The 14,560-nt window shown below is 33.7% G+C and overlaps 1 protein-coding gene across 1 annotated transcript; it reads left to right on the top strand.

Moving 5' to 3' along the window:
• Positions 1 to 616: 616 nt before the first annotated feature.
• LOC137248452 (putative gustatory receptor 39b) lies at positions 617 to 12,128 on the top strand. Its single transcript, XM_067779386.1, has 2 exons — positions 617 to 728; positions 11,302 to 12,128. Exons 1-2 carry the CDS (start codon positions 617 to 619, stop codon positions 12,126 to 12,128), a joined length of 939 nt encoding a protein of 312 aa, XP_067635487.1.
• The last annotated feature ends 2,432 nt before the right edge of the window (positions 12,129 to 14,560 follow it).

Raw genomic sequence — 14,560 nt, 5'->3', positions numbered from 1 at the left:
ATCCATCGGAAGCTGGTCAGTATGATTGATATAATTTATATTGTTAACACACATTAAATCTAGCAAACTAGGCTTACTATTAGGAGCAAAACGGGTTGCAAATTTATTTATAATTTTTAAGTCACACGCCTGAAAATTATTAATAATACTTTTACTACGGGAATCACAGTTAAGCAGATCTACGTTAAAATCTCCACAAATAATGACGTGGTCATAATTTAAAGAAAACTCTGTTATTTTGTGAAAAATGCGTGTTAAATCGTTAGACCTTTTGGGTTATAAACACATGCCACAAAACACTTTGTACTGGCATCGCCTATGTCAACAAAAATACATTCAACCTCGTTTGCATGCTGTGAACGATAAACCACTTTTTGATTTAAAACATCTTTGCAGTAAATTGCAACACCACCACCACGAAAGTTATCTTTTCTGTCATTCCTCAGCAGTACATATTTATTTATATAATAAGAATCAACATTAACGTTGGATCTGTACCAGCTTTCCGTAAGGCCAATTAAATCAATATATTTTTATCGGCAAATAAATACGAGAGGTAATCAAGTTTCTGAGTCGTAAGACTCCGCACATTTAAGTGACACTTATTTAATCTGTTATGACTTTTACAAATTTGACTCAAAATGCATCGCACATGTCCACTGTCAGTGCAATTATTGGTCAAGTTAACCAAACTCATAGCAACGAAGCAAAAGGAGATCAACAAAGCAGTAAGAGGGGGAAAGTAGAAAAAAGAAAAGAACAATATAGAATGGAAATAAACTAAAAATTAATAACACATAAAGCATTGCATTGCAAATATAAGTATGCATTGTTGTTGTCATTGCTCGCTTACATCAATTCGATCAGCGCTCTCTTTGTCACTGATTTTCTCTGCTTCACCTTGTTGACGTGTACGCACATATACATCTCCACGTATAGAGAAAACAGAAGTAAGTTTTCTCTGCTTTTATACCTTTCATGAAAATGAAATGGTATATTAATTTCGTCACGAAACCGAAAATTGTAAGTCCTTAAAGGAAAATAGATAGACCCACCATTAAGTATACCGAAATAATCAGGTTGAAGAGCTGAGTTGATTTAGCCATGTCCGTCTGTCCGTCTGTCTGTTTGTATGCAAACTAGTCCCTCAATTTTTTAGATATCTTGATAAAATTTGGTGAGCGGGTGTATTTGGGTGTCCGATTAGACATTTGTCGGAACCGACCGGATCGGACCACTATAGCATATATCCTCCATACAACCGATTTTTCAGAAAAAGAGAATTTTTGTAATATCTTACCCAATTTAACAGATTGAAGTTTCAAACTTCACCATATACTTTCGTATATTGCACATATTGTTGCCTGAAACAATTTATGAGATCGGTCGTATATATAGTATATATCCCCCACAACCGATTGTTCAGATAAGGAACTTTTCGTAATTACTGCCCTATTTTAAGAGCTAGAGGCTTCAAATTTCAACGAATGCTTACGTATATAGCATATATTGTTGCCTGAAAAAATCATAAAGATCGGTGGTATATATAGTATATATATGGTGTTATATATAGTATATATATATATATATTTTCGCAAATTTAAGCCCCATTTTAACAGCTAGAAGCTTCAAATTTCACCGAATATTGACGTATATAGCATATATTGTTGTCTGAAAAAATCATAGAGATCGGTTGTATATATAGTATATATCTCATACAACCGATTGTTCAGATAAGAAACTTTTCGCAATTTCTACCCCATTTTAACAGCTATAAGCTTCAAATTTCACCGATTGCTTACGTATATAGCATATACTGTTGTCCGAAAAAATCGTAGAGATCGGTTGTATATATAGTATATATCTCATACAACCGATTGTTCAGATAAGAAACTTTTCGCAATTTCTACCCCATTTTAACAGCTATAAGCTTCAAATTTCACTGATTGCTTACGTATATAGCATATATTGTTGTCTGAAAAAATCATAGAGATCGGTTGTATATATAGTATATATCTCATACAACCGATTGTTCAGATAAGAAACTTTTCGCAATTTCTACCCCATTTTAACAGTTATAAGCTTCATATTTCACCGATTGCTTACGTATATAGTATGTTTTGTTGTGTCAAAAAATCATAGCGATCGGTGATATATATAATATATATATAATGGTATATATAGTATATAATATGCATTGTTGTTGTCATTGCTCGCTTACAGCAATTCGATCAGCGCTCTCTTTGTCACTGATTTTCTCTGCTTCACCTTGTTGACGTGTACGCACATATACATCTCCACGTATAGAGAAAACAGAAGTAAGTTTTCTCTGTTTTTATACCTTTCATGAAAATGAAATGGTATATTAATTTCGTCACGAAACCGAAAATTGTAAGTCCTTAAAGGAAAATAGATAGACCCACCATTAAGTATACCGAAATAATCAGGTTGAAGAGCTGAGTTGATTTAGCCATGTCCTTCTGTCCGTCTGTCTGTTTGTATGCAAACTAGTCCCTCAATTTTTGAGATATCTTGATAAAATTTGGTGAGCGGGTGTATTTGGGTGTCCGATTAGACATTTGTCGGAACCGACCGGATCGGACCACTATAGCATATATCCTCCATACAACCGATTTTTCAGAAAAAGAGAATTTTTGTAATATCTTACCCAATTTAACAGATTGAAGTTTCAAACTTCACCATATACTTTCGTATATTGCACATATTGTTGCCTGAAAAAATTTATGAGATCGGTCGTATATATAGTATATATCCCCCACAACCGATTGTTCAGATAAGGAACTTTTCGTAATTACTGCCCTATTTTAAGAGCTAGAGGCTTCAAATTTCAACGAATGCTTACGTATATAGCATATATTGTTGTCTGAAAAAATCATAAAGATCGGTGGTATATATAGTATATATATGGTGTTATGATGGTAGCGTGCTCCGCCTGTCACACCGTATGCCTCGGGTTCAACTCCCGGGCAAAGCAACATCAAAATTTTAGAAATAAGGTTTTCAATTAGAAGAAAATTTTTCTAAGCGGGGTCGCCCCCCGGCAGTGTTTGGCAAGCGCTCCGGGTGTATTTCTGCCATGAAAAGCTCTCAGTGAAAACTCATCTGCCTTGCAGATGCCGTTCGGAGTCGGCATAAAACATGTAGGTCCCGTCCGGCCAATTTGTAGGGAAAATCAAGAGGAGCACGACGCAAATTGGAAGAGAAGCTCGGCCTTAGATCTCTTCGGAGGTTATCGCGCCTTATATTTATTTTTAATTATATATATATATTTTCGCAAATTTAAGCCCCATTTTAACAGCTAGAAGCTTCAAATTTCACCGAATATTGACGTATATAGCATATATTGTTGTCTGAAAAAATCATAGAGATCGGTTGTATATATAGTATATATCTCATACAACCGATTGTTCAGATAAGAAACTTTTCGCAATTTCTACCCCATTTTAACAGCTATAAGCTTCAAATTTCACCGATTGCTTACGTATATAGCATATATTGTTGTCCGAAAAAATCATAGAGATCGGTTGTATATATAGTATATATCTCATACAACCGATTGTTCAGATAAGAAACTTTTCGCAATTTCTACCCCATTTTAACAGCTATAAGCTTCAAATTTCACTGATTGCTTACGTATATAGCATATATTGTTGTCTGAAAAAATCATAGAGATCGGTTGTATATATAGTATATATCTCATACAACCGATTGTTCAGATAAGAAACTTTTCGCAATTTCTACCCCATTTTAACAGTTATAAGCTTCAAATTTCACCGATTGCTTACGTATATAGTATGTATTGTTGTGTCAAAAAATCATAGCGATCGGTGATATATATAATATATATATGATGGTATATATAGTATATATATATAGTATATATATATTTTTTTTACGATTTCGGCCCCATTTTAACAGCTAGAAGCTTCAAATTTCACCAAATTCTTACGTGTATAGCATATATTGATGTCTGAAAAAATCATTGAGATCGGTGGTATATATATTATATATTTCATATAAACTGTCATTTTGACCCCTTTTTTACGGCTAGAAGCTTCAAAATTCATCAAATTTCATCAAATAGTTACGTTTACGTCATATATTTTTGAAATACCTGATTCGTAGTCATAGTTTTTACATGCAGACCACAAAAACCGTGAAGCTTTGCATCCTCACACAGATTACCTACCTAATTTTTATTTTATATTTATCTTAAAAATCGTTTAGATATGTTCAAATTTCACCAAATGCTTACGTGTATAGCATATATTGTTGTCTGAGAAAATCATAGATACCGGTGGTATATATAGTATATATCCCATACAACCGATTGTTCAGATAAGAAACTTTGCGCAATTTCCTCCCCATTTTAACAGCTAGAAGCTTCAAATTTCACCAAATGCTTACGTGTATAGCATATATTGTTGTCTGAAAAAATCATTGAGATCGGTGGTATATATAGTATATATCCCATACAACCGATTGTTCAGATAAGAAACTTTGCGCAATTTCCTCCCCATTTTAACAGCTAGAAGCTTCAAATTTCACTATATGCTTACGTATATAGCTTTGGTGGTTAACCAAATATTTAAATATTTATTTTTTAAAAATATTATGTTATTTATTTGAAGTATAAAATATTATTTTTGTTTATTTTTGAGTTTAGATATTTTCCAACTAATTAGAATTTTCTTTTTTTGAAGTTATTCAAAATTTTAAGTTAACACGAAAACTCAATTAAAATTATTTTAAAAATTAAAGTAAAGAGTACAAAGTAGTTAACACTATATTTACTCCCCCTCCAAGAAAATTTGAAACAAACAAATTATTAATTAATATTAAAAGTAACCTTTTTTTGTTTTTTGTTGTTTAATGTATTTGTATTTAAATTAGTGTTAATAAGTATGTTTGCTGGTTTAAGTAAATCAATTGAAATATTTTTAATAGTATTTTTGTATTGAATTGTAAATGTTTTATTTTTCTTAGAGATAACTTTAAAAGGTCCTTCATAAGGTGATTCTAAATTAGATTTACGAAGAACTTTAACAAAAACATACTCACAATTTTCTAATTGTTTAGGAACGAAAAAATTTTCTTTATTATGACGAAACACTTTAGAACGAACAAGCGAAAAATATTCTCTTATTTTATGAAGAGCGTCATTAGAAAAATCATGTTCTTTATTACTATTTGAAATAATTAATTCACCAGGTATTCTAAGTGTTTGGCCATAAACAAGTTCAGCAGATGAACATTTTAAATATTCTTTAATAGAAGTTCGTAAACCAAGTAGAATGAATGGTAAAATGTCAGACCAATGAACCGAGTCGTTTGATGCTATAATTGCTGCTTTTAAAGTTCGATGAAATCTCTCTATCATGCCATTTGCTTGGGGATGGTAAGGAGATGTATGAATTTTATGAGAACCTAAAAGTTTAGTTAATTCCGTAAAAAATTTTGAGGTGAATTGTGAACCTTGATCTACTGTAATATTCAATGGTATACCAAATCGTGGTATATAATTTTGAATAAAAGTTTTTACTATAGTATTTGTTGAAATATCTTTAAGTGGATAAGCTTCAGGCCAACGTGAAAATCTATCAATAATTGTTAAAATATAAGAATTTTCATTTGAAACTGGAAGAGGTCCAACAATATCCATATGAATATGTTCAAAACGGCCTGATGGTATTTGAATTTTTTGGATAGGAGATTTAGTATGTCTTGAAATTTTAGATTTTTGACAATTGATGCAAGATGAAGTCCAATCGTTAATTTCTTTACGCATGTTAGGCCAATAATATTTATTTTGAATTAATTTTCTAGTTGTTCTTATACTTGGATGAGATAATGAGTGAATTTTGTCAAATATAATTCTTCTCATAGAATGTGGAACATAAGGTCGAAAAGGTTGTAGAGAAACATCACACCATATATTTAAATTAATAACTGGAATATGAATTTCTTTTAAATTATTTTTAGAATTTTGATCAGAAATGGTTTTTTGTAAAAATGTATCAGTTTGCTGTTCTTTATATAAAGTTTCTAAATTTATATCTTGAGTTGAAATTGCATTTATTTCTGGAATACGGGAAAGTGTGTCGGCAACTATGTTGTCTTTTCCACGTATATATTGAATATCATTTGTAAATTGAGCAATATATTCAAGATGACGTAGTTGACGAGGAGATCTGTCTACTTTAGAATTTAGAACATGAATTAAAGGTTTATGATCAGTATAAATTGTAAAAGTTCTACCTTCAAGAAAATGTTTAAAATGTTTAATTGAATTATAAATTGCTAAAAGTTCACGATCAAATGTTGAATATTTAGTTTCTGTTGTAGTTAATTTTCTTGAAAAATAAGCTAAGGGTTCTAGTATATTATTGCTAGTTTGTTGAAGAACTGCTCCAATAGCAACATTTGATGCATCTACTGCTAATGATAAAATACCATTTTTGTCGAAATGTGTAAGTAAAGTATTTTTAGCAAAAAGTTTTTTAACATTTTCGAAAGCTGTTGTGGTTTCATTTGTCCAATTTAATTGTTTGAGTTTGTTTTTAATTGCATGTGTTAACATTTCATGCAGAGGACTAAGTTCTGTTGCTAACATTTTAATATATCTGTGATAGTAATTTATCATACCTAAAAATTTTTGTAATTTATTTATAGAAATTGGTTTTTCAAAATTTGTTATGATTTCAATTCTATCTAAAGATGGTTTAATACCTTCGCCTGAAATTTCGTAACTTAAAAAATTTAATTTATTTACACCGAGAGTACATTTTGAAGGTTTGATATTTAAATTATATTCTTCAAGTCTTTTGAAAACTGATTTTAAATGATTTATATGTTGATCTTCATTATCACTGGCAATAAGAATGTCATCAATGTATGTAAATACAAAATCGAAATCAGAAAATACTTCATTAATAAAGCGTTGGAAAGTTTGAGCACTGTTTCGTAAACCGAAAGGCATTCTTACGAATTCAAACATTCCAAAAGGGGTAGTTATTGCAGTTTTATGAATGTCTTCTTCTGCCATTGGAATTTGGTGGTAAGCACGCACAAGATCAATTTTGGAAAAAAATTGTTTGTTTTTTAAATCAATTGTTAAATCGTGAATATGTGGTAAAGGATACCGATCTGGTGTAGTAATAAAATTAAGTCTTCGATAGTCTCCGCAAGGTCTCCAATCATTTGGTTCTTTTTTAGGAACGAGATGAAGTGGAGATGCAATAGGAGAATTTGAGGGTCTGCATATACCCGTTTTAACTAAAAATTCAAATTCAGCTTTAGCAATTTTAAGTTTGATTGGATCAAGACGTCTCGGTTTCGAAAATGGTAAAATACCTTTTGTTTCTATCCTGTGAACCGTATGGTGTTTAACTTTTTTAGTATAATCTGGTTCACAGGTAATAGACGGAAATTCATTAAATAATTTTGAAAACTTATTTTCGACAATAGGAATTTTTAGTGAGAAAATATCAGAAAATCCAGAAGAGCCAGTAACTTTAATTTTTGTAGTAGAATCCATTATTTCTTTATTTTTAATATTGACAATAATTCCGAATTTTTCTAAAAAGTTTGCTCCTAAAATTGGTGTATCAATATTCGCAATAATGAATGGAAATTCAAAATCTCTTCTTAAACCTAAATCAATTTTAAGTAGTTTTGTACCGAAAGTTTCAATTGAAGAACCGTTTGCTGCAGTCAAAGTAAGATCCGAATTTCTTTTATAAATTTTAAATTTAGAAAAAGGAATAACTGATACAACTGCACCGGTATCGATAAGAAAATTAAGTTTATTGAATTTATCAAATATGAATAGGCGACGAGTAGGTTTAATAATAGTTCCATTATCCGTCACCGTCATAATGGATCGTTTCAGTTTAAATTTTGTTCGGAATTTGAATTGTGATTTTGATTAAAATTGCATGGGGGTATACATTTAAGAGCGTTATTCTTAAATTTTTTGTGATACCAACAAATATTTGTTTGTGAAGTAAAATTACGATTGTTTGAAAAATTTCTTGATTTTGAAAAATTTCGAGATTTAAATCTATTTCTATCTTTAGATCTTGAACGGATTTGTAATTGATTAATATCATTAGAAATTTTATTTAAATTTTGAAAAATAGCCGTGGTTAATTCAGTTAAATTTTTAACGCATTGTTCTAAAATATTATTATTTATACTTGAGACTACAGGAGATTTGGAAGAATGACGTTTGTTGATTAAATCAAAAAGTTTGTCAGCTAAAATAATTACTTCATCTTTATTTTGATTGTTACTAGAAGTTAAATGGATTTGTATTTCTTGTGGTAATTTATGAATCCATAATTTGAAAAGTAATTCTTGACTTACAATGGAGTCAGTACCTATAAGTGATTTCATAAATCTGAATAATTCAGATGGTGAACGATCACCAAGTTCAGTTTTTGAAAATAATTGTTCTAATCGTTTTTCTTCGTTAAGAGAAAATCTTCCACATAGAATTTTTTTGATTGTATCATATTTATTAAAAAGAGGAGGAGGGTTAATAACATCTAAAATTTTAGATATAGTATCTCGTTGAAGAGTAATTAGAACATTTTGAAATTTTAAATTATCATCATTGATATTGTTAATTTCAAATTGTCCTTCAAAAAGCAAAAACCAGGCATCAGGACAATCTTGCCAAAATTGTGGTAATTTAATAGATTTAGTAGAAGGAAAATTTGTAAAGTTATCTTGTGTTGAAGTATTTTGTGTTGTATTAGAGATGTTGTTTTGTGTTGTATTAATGTTAGAATTTTGAGTTGTATTGTGAGTCATGATGTTATTTGTATGGTTGATATTTTGATTTTCTGCATTTGTAAATTTACGAGTTCGTATTGGTGAACGTAGAACCATATGAAAAAAAAAAAAAATAAAATAAAATAAAATGAAAAATTTGAAAATTAGGAAATATTTAAGATTTTTTTTGGAAAGGGAGTTAACAATTTAAATAAAATATTTAATTTTATATAAAAAATAAGTAAATTTAAATAAATGTTAAAATATAAAAATAATCTTAAAATAAATTTGAAAGTTAAAAGGTTTAAAATTTTAATTTAAATTATAATTGAAAAATTTTAAATTTAATATTAGAATAAAAATTGTACTTACATAAAATTAAATTTAATAAAAAAATATTAAAATTAATAAGTAGTTGATTGATGATTGGCAATGGCATTTACGTTATTCGAGAAATTTTGATTGTTGATAAATATTTTCGTTTTGATTGTAGTTGGAAGTCTGGTCAGTCTGGTGACTAGAAGGTCTATTGAGTTATGTATATCGATTTCTCTGATGAGCAAATAGCTTTCATACATGTAGAATGCACAAATTGTAAAAAATTTCATTACTTTAACATTTTTTTTGCTTTCGCAAATCGCAAATCAGTTCGTGCACTTAAAAATGTTGTATGTACATAAATAACTGGTTGTTTGGTTACAAAGCAATTTTGTGTATTGCATAAAATGTTCTAGTTTACGAGTTACACTGGATTGTTTTCATTTTTCTTCATATATTTTTAAGTTGCGTTAAACAATTCATGATAACTTGAACCACACGTGTCTTTTATATTTTAAGTTTTGCATTTAATATTGGCAAGATGACGGTTGAAGACGGTTGAAACTTCGCATGAGCTTCTGTTGGTAGCTACTTTCAGCTAGATGAGAAAAATTGGTTGCGCGGAAGTACTACACCACTTTTGTCAAACGAAAATTATATCGTTCTTGAACTTATTGGGGTTTAATTGATTCGATTGCAGGATCGTTGGTAAGATCGCCAATATATTTGGTGGTTAACCAAATATTTAAATATTTATTTTTTAAAAATATTATGTTATTTATTTGAAGTATAAAATATTATTTTTGTTTATTTTTGAGTTTAGATATTTTCCAACTAATTAGAATTTTCTTTTTTTTGAAGTTATTCAAAATTTTAAGTTAACACGAAAACTCAATTAAAATTATTTTAAAAATTAAAGTAAAGAGTACAAAGTAGTTAACACTATAATAGCATATATTGTTGTCTGAAAAAATCATAGAGATCGGTGGTATATATATTATATACCCCATATAAACTCTAATTTTTACCCCCTTTTTACGGCTAGAAGCTTCAAAATTCATCAAATTTCATCAAATAGTTACGTTTACGTCATATATTGTTGAAATACGTGATTCGTAGTCATAGTTTTTACACGCAGACCACAAAAAACCTGAAACTTTGCATCCTCACACAAAGTACCTACCTCTTTTTTATTTTATATTTATCTTAAAAATCGTTAAGGTATGTAGATCTGTTCATTATATATTTCTTATCTTATACATCCGATTATTCGGAGATTAAGGACGGGATAAGATTATTGTTCAGCCCCATTCGTGAAAGGTATGAAGTCTTCGGCACAGTCGAAGACAGTCCCGTTCTTACTTATTTTAGTTGCAGTCCATGCTGCAGTGTTTCGCGATTGTTCTTAGTTAGGCACTCATGCACAAAGATCTTTCCATTTTCGTTGCGCCCAATATCACTGAGAGTCATAGATCTTTTATTTAATTTTCAAAAATTTGAAATTGCTCTTAAAAGCAAGGAGCGGTCAGTGGGTGAATTCAGTTTTATTATGATGGGAGAGCTACCGTTTTTGTTCTTGGTCTTTTGAATGCGAAATGCAGAGCGTATTGAAGGCGCGGTCAACTGAACCGGGTTACATATTTTTGTGAAGACTTCGCCTATATCTTCGTTTGGTGTTTGGGGGACTCCACTTACCAGCACATCAGATAGCACGGCTTTGTTTTGGCATTAATTCAACTGAGCCTTTAATGAGTTGACATCAGATCGAAGCTGACTGCATTCACTTTCCGCTGCCTGTACTCTGGACTGCAAACTGCTGAAGCTGCTCTTTAAATTCGAGATCTCAGCAGCCAACTCACCCACTCTCTGAAGAACCCGCACATTAGAGATAACATCAAATCACCAATATGTCTGTCAAGAAATTTTATTTTCCAATTTAAAAATTATTTTCATTTTCCAATGAAAACTCGAGAAAAAGTGTGATAAGTCCATTAGTTTCATTTATCAACGACACGATGGATAGGGTTACAGTATTGCATATTTTTTGGAGTTTACGTAGACACAAACAAAAAAGTAAAAAACCAACTAAGACCTTTCTCAGGCAGTAGCGACCAGTTCCGAATGCACCAAAACGGCAATGCTTGGTTTAGAAGCATAGATAATTGTATCTTTAAGTTCTTCAAGCAAAAATTGATATCTACCTTTTGATCTGCGTTCTCTGCGCCATCTATATTCATGGACTTCACTGGCGTAATCTTATACCAGGACTCATGCTTACGTGGATAGCATCCACTATCATATTTACATGTCAAGTTGGCACGAATTTTATTATTATATACGAAGCTATGCACAAACAAACGGAACATGAAAACTTTCTAACGTTACTCGACGAAATTGAAGTGTCTTTGAAGTTGCGTTTAAATTTGAACGTACAACAGATGACGCTGTTAAAGTGTTTTCGTTTTCATATAATTTCTCACATTGTCATTGCAATTATACCGCACTTACTCTATGTAATCACCTCAGTATGGTTGAATTATACAGGCTATTTTTGGCATGGGCTTTGGTCTATTCTTACTCTGCGTATACGCATCGTACAAGTGCTTATTTATGTACGTATTTTGCGTCACTATCTCGAGTGTTTATGCGTGAAAATGCGTCAAATTGAAGTATATCGTAGGGCGCCGCAACAGCGTATGTTGGATGTGAACTATGAAAGGTTGGATTCTCTCGAATGTTTGTTTGCTGTGAAAGATATTTATGCGCTGCTACATCGTGCTTTCGTTTTATTGAATAGCTTTGCTGGTTGGTCGCTATTTTGCACAGTTACTTCTTACTTATTTGATACGAGCGCAAATTTATATTGGACCCTCTTGTCGTTCGATGGTTATGTGAGACGACGTTATTATAATATTGCAGGAGTAGCTGTGATAGCACCACTCATCATTATAATTTTACATTTATGTTATTTACTAGCTTTTACCCGCGGCCCGTCCGCAAAGAGAAAATGAAATATATGGGCTATTCACGTTAGCCTGCTTATCAAGTTATCTGCTTAAAAATTTGTTTCTGTGTAATGCATTTTATTTTTGTAATTGAGAAAAAAAAGAACTAAATGAGCTGATAACCTGATAGGATCCCCCAATGATCCCGAAATTATCCAGAAAAGCCACGAAATTACCTCGACGCTATCGCGGACGGATCCCGAAAAGCATCCAGAAACGCCCCGGAAGGGTCTCCAAAAGTACCCGAAATAGTCCCAATAAAACCCGAAATGACAACGACACGATTATAGACTTATCCAGAGAACAACACAGAAATGCTCCCTGAAGGGATCCCGAAATAATCCCGAAAAAGTTCCGAAATTACCCTGACGGGCTCCCGGACGGATCTCAAAAACCATCCAGGAAGGGTTCCTAAATTATCCCGACCAGAAAAAGCTCCGAAAAAGATCCGAAATGACCCCGAGGGATCCACGACGGATCGCGAAAACCACAAGGAAATGATTCCGGAAGGGTCCCAAAATGATCCCGAAATAGTCCGAAAATGACCCCGAAGGGATACCGCGCGGATCCAGATGTAATCCCTGAAGGGTTCCAAAACTATACCGTAAAAGTAACAAAAAAATCTCAAAATGACTCCTACGGCATCCTGGACCGATCCAGAAATGACCTCGGGAAGGTCCCCAAATGATCCCAACATGGTCCCGAAATGACCCTGATGGATCCGGCAAACGATCAAGTATTGATGCCGGAAGGGTCCCCAAACGATACCGAAATAATACAGAAAATTTCATGGAATGACCCCTAAAGGGTCCCCAAATGATCCCGAATTAGTCCCGAAAAGTCTCGAAACTACCCTGATGGGTTCCCGTATAGATCCCGAAATCCATCCAGAAGTGATACGGGAAGGGTCCCCAAATGATCCCGTATTAGCTCCGAAAAACTCAAGAAATGACCCCGACGGGATCCCGAAAACCATCCATAAATGATCCTGAAATAGTCCCTAAGAAGTCCCGAAATGTTCCTGACGGGATCTCAAACGGGATCCGGACAGATCCCGAAAACCATCCAGAAATGATGCCGAAAGGGTCCCCAAATGATCCCGTATCAGTTGAGAAAAAGTGCCGAAATGACACCAACGGGATTCCGGACGGATCCCGAAAACCATCTAGAAATGATGCCGGAAGGTACACCAAATGATCCCGAAATAGTTCCGATATGACCCCGACGGGATCCCTTAAGGATCCCGAAAACCATGCGGAAATGATGCCGGAAGGGACCCAAATGATCCCGAAAGAGTCCTGAAATGACCCCGACGGGATCCCTTACGGATCCCGAAAACTATTCAGAACTGATGCCGGAAAGGTCCTCAAATGATCCCGTATTAGTCGAGAAAAGTCCCGAAATGCCCCCGACGGAAATGATGACGGAAGGCACCCCAAATGTTCCCGAAAAAGTCCCGAAATGACCCCGACGGGATCCCGGACTGATTCCGAAAACTATCCAGAAATGATGCCGGAAAGGTCCTCAAAAGATCCCTTAATAGTCCCGATATGACCCTGAAGGGATCCTCGACGGATCCCGGAAACTATCCAGAAATGATGCTGGAAAGGTTCCCAAATGATGCCCAAATAGTGCCGAAATGACCCTGACGAGAAACGAAAGGGATCCGGAAAACCATCCAGAAATGATAGCGAAAGTGTCCCCAATTGATCCCGTATTAGTGGCGAAAAAGTTTCGAAATGACCCGACGGGATCCCGGTCAGATCCAGAAAACCATCTAGAAATGATGCCGGAAGGTACCCCAATGATGCCGGAAAGGTCCTCAAATGATCCCTTAATAGTCCCGAAATGACCCTGAAGGGATACCCAACGGATCCCGGAAACTATCCAGAAATTATGCCGGAAAGGTTCCCAAATGATCCCCAAATAGTGCTGAAATGATCCTGACGGGATACCGGACGGATCCCGAAAACCATCCAGAAATGATGGCGAATGTGTCCCCAAAAGATCCCGTATTAGTGGCGAACAAGTCTCGAAATGACCCGACAGGATCCCGGTCAGATCCAGAAAACCATCTAGAAATGATGCCGGAAGGTACCCCAAATGATCCCGAAAAAGTCTTGAAATGACCCCGACGGGATCCCGAAAACCATCCAGAAATGAAGCCGGAAGCGAACCCAAATGATCCCGAAAAAGTCTCGAAATGACCCCGAGGAGATCCCGAACGGATACCGAAAACAATCCACAAATGATGCCGGTAGGTACCCCGTCGCGATCCCGGACGGATCCCGAAAGCTATCATTAAATGATGCCAGAAAGGTCCTCAAATGATCCCCTAATAGTTCCGGAATTACCCTGACGGGATCCCGGACGGATCCCGAAAACCATCCAGAAATGATGCCGAAAGGGTCCCCAAATGATCCCCAAATGACCCCGAC

The sequence above is a fragment of the Eurosta solidaginis genome, chromosome 4, assembly GCF_040869045.1.
Source record: "Eurosta solidaginis isolate ZX-2024a chromosome 4, ASM4086904v1, whole genome shotgun sequence".
NCBI classification, from domain to species: domain Eukaryota; kingdom Metazoa; phylum Arthropoda; class Insecta; order Diptera; family Tephritidae; genus Eurosta; species Eurosta solidaginis.
The sequence above is the reverse complement of the archived record's forward strand: the minus strand, read 5'-3'. Positions and strand labels throughout refer to the sequence as shown.